The sequence below is a fragment of the Typha latifolia genome, chromosome 3 (assembly GCF_019914945.1).
Source record: "Typha latifolia isolate L0001 chromosome 3, TyphaL0001v2, whole genome shotgun sequence".
NCBI lineage: Eukaryota > Viridiplantae > Streptophyta > Magnoliopsida > Poales > Typhaceae > Typha > Typha latifolia.
This window is the reverse complement of record NC_133088.1, coordinates 6,709,830-6,722,368: the sequence shown is the minus strand read 5'-3', so window position 1 is coordinate 6,722,368 and position 12,539 is coordinate 6,709,830. Positions and strand designations below refer to the sequence as shown.

Below are 12,539 nucleotides of genomic sequence, written 5' to 3'. Positions count from 1 at the left end.
AAAAACATAATATTAATTGATAATAGTTCAATAATTAAAAATAATATCTAGTTGAACATAGCATGACGAGGAGAATCAAAAACATCATTTGCCGACACAAGAATAACATAAGAATGTTGCACTAAATACTGTCAATAATCTTTAAAACCCATCCATTAATTTTATTACTTATTGTAATGTCTCACAAGTCTTCATACAAATAAAAAATTTATAATTCTCTTATGATATGATATAAATATTGAATTTGCATATGAACTAAAATTGACTTCATGATGATTGATTAAAAAAAAAATTAAAAAAAGGGCTCCACATACCACGCCAGACGGCACAAGTCAGCACAAGGTTGCTCCACTAGCACACCCCGTGCCAAGTGACGTGCCACTACTGGCACGGCTATCATTGGGTTGATGATACTTATATGGTAGAGCATTAGTGATAATAATAAACATGGATCGCCGTGCCGATCGGCACTTGCCGTGGTGACGGCGTACCAGCACGTGTCATGAGGGGTGCCGCACGGCATCCCTCCTAATAGCTTCGCTGCTCACCATTGACCTCGTTGTTGAGCTACCCGTCGCCGATCGCCACTTACCACTGATCTAAATCCAGATCCGGATCCGCAACTTAAGTTTTAAACCATCTCTCTTTCTCTCGATCTCTCTCACTATCTCTCTTCTCTCTCGGAATAGGGCACTCGACCAAGTGACAGTGACGGCGACGGCAAGCGGCGGGTGGTGATCGGTGAGCGATGAGTGGCGATCAGCGAGCGCCAAGCGATGGCGACGGCGATTGCAAAGGCGAATGTGAGTGTCCCTTACTTTTTTCTCTCCTTCACTTACGGCACGGCAGGCAAGTGTCGCGGCACATGCCGTGTTGGTCCGTGCCTATAGCACGACCATCGTTGATAATAACAAAAAGTAGGGTGTAAATTATAAAACTCCCTAAATATTATTGTTAAAATTACTTTATTATATTAACATCACATTCCTAATAATTACATTTATTATAAAATTTCACTGTAACTATCATTATATAGTAGATCGATATATTAGTACATTTCCAGCTTGCTTATCACTCGCAGAGTGAAATTCTCTTTCTCATGCACACCCAAACAATGATAGGACATGACGCAAATCCAACAAAAGGTGGGCTCAATGGCCTGCTATAGATGAGTAGGGGTTAGCTTATTCCAATACGAACCAACCCATCTATCGAAGAGAGGAACTGTCCTAGCTGAGCTTTAACTCCTCGATGAAAGAAGAGCTCGAAGATAGGAGAATAATAAGAGGTTAGTAACGTATGAACGTTTTCCAAGCAATTATTTAAGTCAAAATTTTTAGTCATTACTACCATATATATCATCAAAATTTGTTCTAAACCAGGAATCAGAGGAGGAGCAAGGTTTCTCATGCCAATAAGGGGCATTCAGACCAACACATAATGTTTAGCCCTTACCAACACATGGCATGGTTGTGTATCATCAATACTCCTCACTCTCCTCTTACTCGACAATTAAAGACGAGTTAGAGAGGGAGAGAGCAAGGGAAAGGGAGAAATAGAAAAGGAAAAGCCTATTTTGTGAGTCAAATAAAGAAATAAGATAGATTTTTATATCACTCTCTTTGGTGACCATCTAACATGTTGATATGATTGTGCCATCTAAGCATAATTGCACCATTCGCTAACCATGTCATGGAGGAAGTGCGAGGCAGACATCCTCACCCTAGCTTAACCTCTTTCCACCTCCCCCTGTTCAAAGGTCTCATATCCTTGGGCATAGTCATCGGTGGACATTAGAGCTCTAAGGTGTCTACCATTGGTATTGTCACCATAAAAACATGTGCATTCAGATTATTACATTTTTCTTGCCATGGGGCATGGGGTGTATCAACGGCAAGTTAATCTTTGAAAAGGGGTGTACTTTTGCCATATTAGTCCCAACCATTTTCTTACCTTTTATCTGAACTTTTTTACTACTTTATGTATTTAACCTTGTAATTAACTGCAAAAAAGCAAAATACAAGATTTATTCTCCTATAGTAATAATAAGGATGAATACAGTTTAAGATAAGAATGCTTTTCTGGATGGATAATATAAAGCAGCGAGCAATTTCTCCAATGTGATGAAATCAAATTCATACCCTCAAAGAAGCAAACGTTGTAGCGATGCGAATAGCCATTGTATTCAAACATGCTTTGTACTTGTGAGAACCTTCTGCATTTTCACCAAATAATTCCTCCAGAGCTCTCTCATGGTCAGTTACAAAACCCTACATAAAAGCAACATAAGATAGACTTGCGGATCTTTAACATACATTCTTAACACTGTATCACATTCTGAAGCCAACAAGAAGGAAATCAAGAGATCCACCATATTGCAACCAAATTCAATTGCTTTCACAAAATTCATCAAGGAAAATATTACAAGAAAAAATGTAAAAACATGGAAGTACCTGACTATCAATAGCAAAGTACTCCAAATTCATCTGCATATGTTAAGAGCAATGAAGAAAATAACTATCAATAGATATGAAAATTTTCAAACAACAGCATAAATGTCAATTCATCTGTGGATTTGAATTTGAAAAGGAAACAAATATGGTTCGAAAACTAATAATAGAAACAAATTGACCTCACTCAGTGCACCAATCCGTGGTAAGACACTCGTGTCCATCTTTATTTGTGCCACTAATTCTTTTTGTACAGGTGAACTGAAAAATACATATGCCCTGAAAGAAGAGCACTTAGTTCTCAGTTCACAAACAGAGAATTTACAAATGACCTACCACATAGAACTGTATAACAGCATCTCATACTTACTTTTTGTACAATGGACTTCTTCCCGACATGTCAGACAAGAACATCACAATGCTGCATTGTACCATAAAATACTATTCAGATACATTCCATATGCATAAGAATTGTCAAAAAGAAGCCAAGCCTTGAATAAATTAAGAAGACCAACTGTGCTTCCACATGAATGAATATAAGAGTAAGCAATTTCAGGATAGAGGGTAAGCCGTGATATGGGACAACAACAAGTAACTGCATATCATCTTTCCTAGAAATGTATTGAACATCGAATAATCCCTCCAGAAAGAAATAGCTGAGAAAAGAATAGATGATCACGCAAGACTTCACAAGAGAAATAAAAATTGGATTATCTACCTTCCCCAAAGTACTCCTAGGAGATGGCTTACCCTTAAGCAAGAAAAAGACAGAGAATAAAACTTAGGAAAGGATGTTAAATTCCTGATATCAACATATCCCACAAAATGGATCTTGCTAACTAGATAATTGCATCTCCAGAAGAATGTAAGAAACTTTAAACCACTCAAAAGTAGATGTGTGGCTACTCTCAAATATCTCACTAGATAAGTGCAAAAGCTTCGATAAAACAGTAAAGCCAGATTATTTGTCCTGCATACTGAAAGGAAGCAAATATAATGAATTAAAATAGTTGTCTATGTAAATCTTTTTTTCCTTTCCTCTGGAATTTTGTATTCTCCATAACTCATCTTATTCTGTCCTTCAAATGGATGATTGGTGCATTTTGTTAGAGCATAAATGAGTGAAGTTAATTAAAGAATTGTCTAAAGTGAGAAGTTAATAACATTAAAATGTTTATATTAAGAGACAATTGTGAGAAAAAGTAATAATACCAATTAATATAATATCTTTCAGCAAGCCATCTTAAAGAAAGCACCCAAAAGAATTACTTTTCCAGAGCAAATGTAAAAAAGAAGTCATTCGGTTAATTGGATCTCACATTAACAATGCTATGGTTTTGAAATGGTTCTCTTTCTTTCATGGCACCTTTAAGATAGATGGACTCACTCCTTAACGTTGCCTAAAAGAATTTAAGAAATATAGAGCATCTTGGTTTTCTCACATCTTATCAGCAATTTATGATCTCTGCCAACGTACAGTTTCTTATTTCTTATCCTTGTTCAGCCATAAGGTCCTTATAAAGCTATAACCATTCCTTGAATAGGCCTCTTAGGTTTTGACCTTTTGAGTGTTCTAGCAGCTCTGTTGCTAAAAGCCTAAAAGTTGTTCGTCAAGGTATGTTCTAATGTATAATGTAGACTGACAATTGCACAGCACATGAAAGGCAGTAATACACTTTCATCACCGATATCTTCATATGTGCAGTCTCCCCTTTTTATCTCCTCTGCAAAACATAAGTGATCAAGGTTTGACATATCTGGACTGTCGATTCAAATACACTAACATTAACAGTTCATTCTTCTAAACTGAAAGCTTCTAGGTAATAAAGCTTTATGTGATTAAGCTTCATTCGGCTGCTTCTCTTTAACTATGCCTTTAAAATGAAGGAAGATCACTAAATTAAGATAATCCTCTTTCTCCCTCGTTTAGACGATTTCCAGATCTATGGCACTTTCTTAAGGGATGAGCCTAAACTACAAAGACCTGAAGAAGTAAAAAGCTCTACCAAATTGTGTCACAACTTACAACCTTTAAAGCAAGTCATTCTATAGGAAACCTTTGCTTAGAATGTAAAACAATCAAATAAGGAACTAATGAAATGCTCTACCCATCAGGACTTTGATCACAATCTATAGGAAACCTTTGCTTAGAATTTTCTTGTTCTGTTGAAGAGATAAATATAGAAGAGAGGTAATAATCAAGGATAAATTAAGACAATAAGGGATTCTGTCCAATGGGATAAATGAACAAACCCAAAAGAAAAGATGTTTAATGGTTGGTCGCATTTTGCTGATTGTCAAACATAAATGGGTGCGGGTGCAACTGTGGAATAATTACACATGGGATAAATATACAACATATAAAAAAAAAATTACTACATATAGGTTTTTGAGGGGTGTGGATGTCTAAAAAGGAAACAGGTGACTGAATAGAAGGGTTCAGCAGCTGGCAGTCCAGCACCTACAATGACATGGTAGGAGAGAAAAAGTCTGGCATTCCCACCCCTTGCTTGACATAATGCACAATAAAAGAGAAGGGCCTAAATTATTTTTGCGACTGCACCAAACTGGAGCTGCATCAGATTCACTATATAGTGAAAAGAACTAAGTAGGCAATCAAAATTTTCCCTTTGTTAAACTAAGAAACCATATCAGACACAAAAGGAAAAGGAATAAGAATAAATCTTATACATTAGCCAGACATATAAGGGAAGAGAATAAAAGATTTCTAAATGCATCAAATTCCCAGCAATGAAAGATTTGGGTGGTAGAGCTGAGCATGATGATTTAGCCTTATCCCCATTGTTGAAGAGGCTCTTTCTACACCTCAAACCCATGACTACTAGTATGCAAGCAGGTAAGCTTACTGACAAGCTAAACAAGCCAAAGAGAAATATTTTTGAGTAAAATTACTGCACATTTTCTGCACCATATCTTCATTCTCAGATGCAATTTCTAAAACATAATCCTTCACGTAAGAAATATTGACACAGACAAGTTCTTACAAGGGAAAATTAAACATCTAAGGAACACGTTAGCTCTTGTTAGAATTTTCATGTTGCTATATCTGAAAATTGGTCAAGGATATCTATTGAATCATCAGGAATAATCAAATTATCATATGAAGTCATGCATCAAGGATTCAAAATATCCACAAAGACTAACCTATTTGCATCTTGCACCCTCATGACTTGTCTGACTGCAAGTTAAATATGATTCCTTAAAGTCAGCCTACAGACTACCCTTTATTCATTAAACAAAGCTTGTAATCTGTAACAAGAACTGAGCAGCCAAAATAATACATGATTGTAACATCCTAAACCATTCCTCAATCACTCTTTGCATGAGCAATACCTAAACCATTCCCCTTATAAGCAAAAGTATGTGCAGAAGTTTGTGTAATACAGTGTGGTACTTCGTACCAAATCTCTATCTGCAATACACCTACATTTACTCTTTTAGTCAGGTTATGTCGAAGTGTCATATCCGCCTTCAGAAAATGCAAAATACATGAACTTATGTTCACTTAAGAAGAAAATGTACGGTCATGCATCTAACAAAAATAAAAATCTTCTAGATGATGTGTATGCACCACATATTAAAGGAAAACTTACTTTTCTTTTGTTGGCTGGATAAAATATATAGCATCCATTGATGGCAATGGCTGCCTCCGCTTGTATAAATCTTCCACTACTGCAAGGAAATTTCAATCAAAATATAAATGACATATAACCGGATCAAAACCAATATTTTTAATATTTTTCTTTCGAAATGTGAAATCAACAGCAAGAAGATATATATCGAGTGACAATAGGAAATTCCACAATGCAAACCAAGAGTCAAGTTTTAGACAATTTCGACATTTAAAACTGAATTAACATGTAATTTCATGTAGACAAAAGTTTAGCTACAGGCTCCTCATGGAGAAGTTAACAAATAGAGTACAATCTAATATCTAAATGTCAATAGCAAGAGAGTAAACAGGTTTTGCAGAAAGGCAAGAGAAATAGATACGTAGGTCCAACTTCCAAGAATATAATTTTTATAAGAAAGCAATCAAACTTGAGATGGTAAAGAGGAAATATCAATCAATATTACATGGATAGAAAGACAAAATTAAGCCCAACATGAAGGACAAGTATCTTGACATCAAAAACATGTATTACAGGAAGAGCATGGCACTACTAAATTACATATTTTTGACTTACAAGAAACCCCTTCCTCCGTTATATCTGCCATCTTGCAAGGATATGACATTATCTTAGTAGTAAGTTTATCCATGATAAGCACCTGTAAGAAGTCAATTTAAATAGATGAAAAATGTTAGCACATTTGTGAATTGTGATGTAAAAGTTATCCATAGGAGAACAGAACAGAGAAGAAAAATTGTTTTAAGTTGGACTAACCACCTTACAAAATAGAAAAAAAGTGCCCAGAATTGGTATCAAAGCAATCAATGCTGGTAACTATCGACTTCTATTGTACTACTGTGCCATGTTTCTAACAGTCACTGTTTGTAACCCAAAATCATCAGAACTGGTCCAGTGCATAAATACTGAATCCAATCACTAAATCTTGTAATACTGGTGAGACTATAATCTTCTAAATTCAAACTTTCTCAATTCCAACAACAGGTGGCTATTTTTATAATTCAACCTGACAATGAAGTTAAAATGAGCAGGTATGGGAGAACAAATTTTTAAATAAGTTATTTATCACCTCAAGCCAACATATTAGATGGTTCAAAACAGTCAGACAACCTAGTTTGATTATTTTAAAATATCAATACTGAAAACCTAAAAATCATTCCTAGACAAGTGTTGACAGGACTGCAACTGCAATTCAAGGGTAAATTCCAAAGAGGACCTCAATTTGGTGGTCATGTCCCAGAACCTCCAATTCAACCTCTCTCTAAATTTATTTTCTATTACCATGAAAGACCTTTCTCCTTTCCAATTCATCTCAGCCAAACAAGGTTGGCTGTTTAGATTTGGTTCAATATAATGGCTCCTGTTTGGATCTTTCTTTTGATTTCGACCAGATATCAGGTTTAAGTAGTGGGTTTTCATGTGATCTTATGCACTAACACCCTTATTAACTCTAGATTCCCCCAAGGCCCAAACTATAAAGTACATATTCAAACATGTCTCTTTACAACCATCAATCAGGTATTCATATCAGAAGATTCCAACAGCTTAATGCTTATTATATAAGCTCCTTAACTAGACACTACCTCCTCTCAAATGACTCATGTCCATACACCATACCCATCTATTAAGAACTATACATGCTTGAATATATCATGTGCAATCAAGGTTTTAAAAGACTGCAGGTGGTAGATAAGAGGGATCATATAACGCCTAGGTGCTAGGCGGATGCCTAGCTTGCGCCTACAATTTAAGATAATTAAAAAATAAATAAATAAATAAAGGCAGAAAAAGGGTTAAATTAATACTATAATCTAAAATAATATACTAATGTATTCTTATTAAGATGTATAATAAGCTATTTGAATTCACTAATTCATCAATATGCACAATAATTTTGAATTTCAAAGTCAATCTGCATATTAAAATATATCATTAGAAGCTAAGATGGTCACCTAGGCAGGACCTAAGCGGAGCTTATTTATATTCTATCTAAGGTGGGAACCTAGACATTAAGGAGGAAATTTTTTAAAACAGTGTGTGCCATACACATGCCATGTTCCAATAGTAGCTCCAAAGGAGGAGACAGGTTTTCATGACCACCCTAACTCAAACCTCAAGAATTAGATGCCAAAATTACTAATATAGCAAAATAAAACAGCAGAGGGAAATATCTAGAGATAACAAAGAAGTCCTATTCTTTCTGCAAATTTCATTCAATTAACAACAAGAACGACAAAAATTGTGAGTTGGCTAAAATCCAGTTAATGGAGACAAAGGAACAATATCTCCCTTCTCTTGCTCAAGGCCCTGTAAGTCTGCAACAATCTCATTTGAACTCATAAACCAAAATCAAGATAGGCTATATAGCACCACAATGTCAGAGATAGAGGAGGAATGCAGAAGTGAAAGCCAAAGGATGAACATTATAAAAGAGAGAGCAAAGCGATACTGCTCATATAAAAAGAGAAATTCGAGATCTCTGTGCTTACTAGCCACAAATTCTCAGAGAGAGAGAGAGAGAGAGATCATCTTTCACACGAGGTAAATATATTTCAAAAGAAAGCCACATCAAAATCGTGAACAAGTTATGGCTCTTGATCAGCATAAGCTTAAGGTCAAACTTCCCTAAAAGCATCGAAGTGTATTAGGTGCTCCTACCTACATATAATCTAGGGAGGGAGATGTTTGCAGATCACCCTCAATTCTGAGGAGGTTGCTTTTAACACTTGAACCCATGACCTCTTGGATGCATGGGGCAAGCCTTACTGTTGCAGCAAGCTGCAAAACTCTTCCTACTACTGCATATTATTTTCTATATTACCCTGCAACCAAATATTGCTGCATTATGCTGGAAAATGTATAATCAACACCTCCTTATTACAACAAGTCGGCACCCAATTCATGAACCGTTCAACTCTGCAGTAATGTAGGAAGGGTGTCTACCTTTTCTTTAACTGACAAGTCATTCAGTTTATTAGTTTGTTTCAAGTCAAATAAAATTCAACCTAGGTTGTTCTAGTTGACAGAATTTGGTTAGTAAGTCAATCGGGTTGGCTAAATGTAATCTGGTTAACTTAAAATGTGGTGTACGGTGTTACCACGTCAAGTCATTTAATTTTGTTTTGGGGAAACATACCTAAAGTCTACGAGCAACTGGGCATATATTGTGAGTCATATTTGAGCAAATAAAAACCCTTAAACCACTAGTTAAATAAAGTCTTAATTCAAATGCAACTAACTCCTAATAACAGTAGGCTGTAAACAAGCTAACTAAGATCTTTCTGAATAAATTTTGGGTGCTAAAGTTTAGGCAAAAGATCACATCAGAAATTCCTAGTCCAACTAATCTATTCCAAATTCGCAAATCATCGCATGGAATTTTCAATTTCGATTGTATAGCATTTACATGTTATGCAAACAAAACTTATGATTTCTCTCTTTTATCATGACTGATTATTCCACAAAAGGATTTCCTCTTTGGAATCAAATTAAAACTTGTCGAGTCATCATAATCAAAGTAAAATAAAGTCTTTAGTCATTCAACTTAACTGTAAATATGTAACAGTAATAGTTCTGCTCATTGGTATACAATAAAATTGGAACGATATCTAATCTGATTCAAATATTTCATATCTCTCGTAGCCAAATTAAAAGAGGCAATTTGAGCAGAAAGCTCATATCTATCTATTTTTTAGATTAAAATTCCAAAATCTCACCTAAATTGGGCACAAATTTATCTATAAATATAACATCTACAACAGATTAAAATTAGTTAGGAACCCAGGATCTGTTCCTCAAGCAAAAACAAAGCACTAACCACTACTCTTCCTCTGTATGGTACAAATCTTCTATCTCCTCTCTTCTTTATCTTCTTCTTATTCTTAAGAGCATATGATGTTATCCGGATCAGGTCAGCTCACTTCATGGGACATTGGACTCGCTAGGTTGAGTCGGCTATCTTAGCTTAGTCAATTTCTATTTCAATTAAGTCATTTATTATTTCAGCTTATACTAGTTAAGTCATTTAATTAAACTTAAGTCACTGAATTAACTGGTTATGTCCAGTCGGTTAGCCTCCTTTAAATATGTGGAGTGTAACCAAATTAGAGGGTCATGAATTAAAGAATTGAATTGATACTTCCTTCCTCTCCTTCTCTCTTGCTCTTCTTCCAAACTCTAACCCTCTCCTCAAACCCAAGCCGCCGCTGGCCCTTCTCCTCCTCGTTTGTCGGCCCCCCTTCCTCTTTAGGACTCGACCACCTACTCCCTCCTTTCCCCTCTAAGTATCAAATCCACCCCAACCATCATTTCCATCCATGTCATTATCACCATCTTCAAGCCGATTCACCATTGATGCCCTCTAAACTGCAATCACCTCTACCCACCACCATCGGCCCTTCATCGAGATTAGACCGAGATATAATTCAAATCTGAAAGGGCTTGAATATCAAAAACATAAATTGAGAGCTTACAAAGCTAACCTATCTAGTTTAGTAATCTTTCGATGAGAATAGTTAGCGAATATTCTCCCCGAACTACGCAGATCGCATTTCTGCAACCATATTAGACCTACTATTCGAGATCGGATCCATAATAGTTTAGGAGCCAGATTCTTACTATTCCGACTACCCCAGTTCTTATATTCATTTTCTTTCTATTTCACTCTCATTCCCCCTTCTTATCTTTGCCATCATCAAATACATTGAGTTTTGTTCATAAAAAAAGCAAGACAAGACTCCTGTCTCAAGATACTCAAGTCTCAACTACTAGGAATGATCATACCAGTCTTTATCCTTCGTTCATCTCTACTTATTAAAAGCGTTTGTGTTAATCAAATGCTCTCATGTCCTAATTCAAATTGTCAATATATAAAAAGACAATTAGAGACTTCCAATGTCTCTTCAAAATAAAATAAGGGAATACATAATTGCCACCAAAAACTTTTAAAATATCATAATTGCCACTAAAACCTTCTGACTGTTCATAATCGCCATCATGGTTAATTGAAGGAATATCCATAAAATATCCTTAACATGTGTTTGTTAAAGTTAACAAATACATAAAATGGCTAAAATACCCTTCTCTTAAGAAATTTAGGGTGTAAAATATTTATCACTGTTTTTTTCCTTACAAGAAAAAATATCATATTCCCTTATAAAATGATATCGGATGGCACAAGATAGTTTTTGGACCATTTTAGATCATTATTGTAAGGGAAAAATGTCTTTTTTTAATCTAGGTTTAGTTTATATCATGATTAGTTAGTTTTAATTGATGGAATGGCATTTTTGATAGAGGTCACTGGTTTGGCTGGAATTATGATATTTTGAAGAATGTAATGGCGATTATGATATTTGAAATATTTTCAGTAGCAATTATGTAAAAATCCCAAAAAGTAACAATATTAATAACAATTCCGAATATGGAATATAAAACTAATAATACAATTAGAAAGCATATTAAATCAAATTTTCTCTAAATCATTAGACAAAAGAATATAAGGACCAAAAAAAAACATCCATACAACTAGAGATATGTCATAAGAAGTACCTTCCACGTTGATTTTGAATCCTTTGCCCTAGTTGATCGAAGCATTTCATATAATAAACCTAATAAGAACAGGATATATGTATAAGATAAATCAAGGTTCCAAAGGAAGGCATAAGAAATAAGAAAAAAGTTACACGAGATCATACATATAACTGAAATGCAAATTGAAATTTGATTTTCTGCATTTACGCTAAACTGGGAATATACTGATATGTCTATCTCGCAAAAAGCATACATTGTCAATAATTATTTTACCACAAATTCCACAATGTCGAGCTATGAAACAGTGGAAATCTGATCCTCCTTATAGATGGGTGCTCAATCTCAAACAAGCAATGATGTCTTTATGTCCTCAAATATCTATAATTGATGAAGCATGGTCCAAAAGCTATAGGTACTGATGCATAAGTACTACTCTCTAATATTGCAAAACCTTCCATCAATGCTCTCATGCAACGAATTTCTTTTACGAAAAGAATATATAAATAAGAACTATAACTTAGTCAAAGAATCAAAAATAGAAAGAGAAAGATTGTTTTTTTTTTTAAGATTCAAGCTTACACATTCTAAAAACGTTAACCAAAATTTATATCATCAAAGGGTTTCCTACCATATAGTCAATTCAGAATAGGACTTTTTCATTAATCTCAATTTCGATTGATCTTATTTATGAAGAACTGAATCAAGCAGACAGAACAGCCAAATAATTACTCTCCGTTGAAAGACTTGGAAACCAACCAATTTTAAAAAAAGAGGGAAAAAAGATGCATTATTGAAACAGAAAACAAAACCACCATCAATTAGGGAGGACCCAAAGACAAAATAAAGAAAGAACATCATTATTGAAGAAAAAAAAAGAATAAAGCCCTCCCACTGTGTAGGTGTGTAT

The 12,539-nt window shown here is 34.9% G+C and overlaps 1 protein-coding gene across 2 annotated transcripts in view; it reads right to left on the bottom strand.

Annotated features, from left to right (window-relative positions):
• The window catches only part of LOC140783928 (SNARE-interacting protein KEULE-like), a 31,492-nt gene that overhangs the window by 17,454 nt on the left and 1,499 nt on the right, over window positions 1-12,539 (bottom strand). For both annotated transcript variants that reach the window (XM_073131070.1, XM_073131071.1), the window contains exons 2-8: window positions 11,651-11,709; window positions 6,659-6,740; window positions 6,065-6,143; window positions 2,821-2,871; window positions 2,633-2,729; window positions 2,454-2,486; window positions 2,142-2,270 (exon numbers count right to left, since the gene is read on the bottom strand). In XM_073131070.1, coding sequence (XP_072987171.1) covers window positions 2,142-2,270; window positions 2,454-2,486; window positions 2,633-2,729; window positions 2,821-2,871; window positions 6,065-6,143; window positions 6,659-6,740; window positions 11,651-11,709 — 530 coding nt within the window. The remainder of the gene's footprint in view (window positions 1-2,141; window positions 2,271-2,453; window positions 2,487-2,632; window positions 2,730-2,820; window positions 2,872-6,064; window positions 6,144-6,658; window positions 6,741-11,650; window positions 11,710-12,539) is intronic.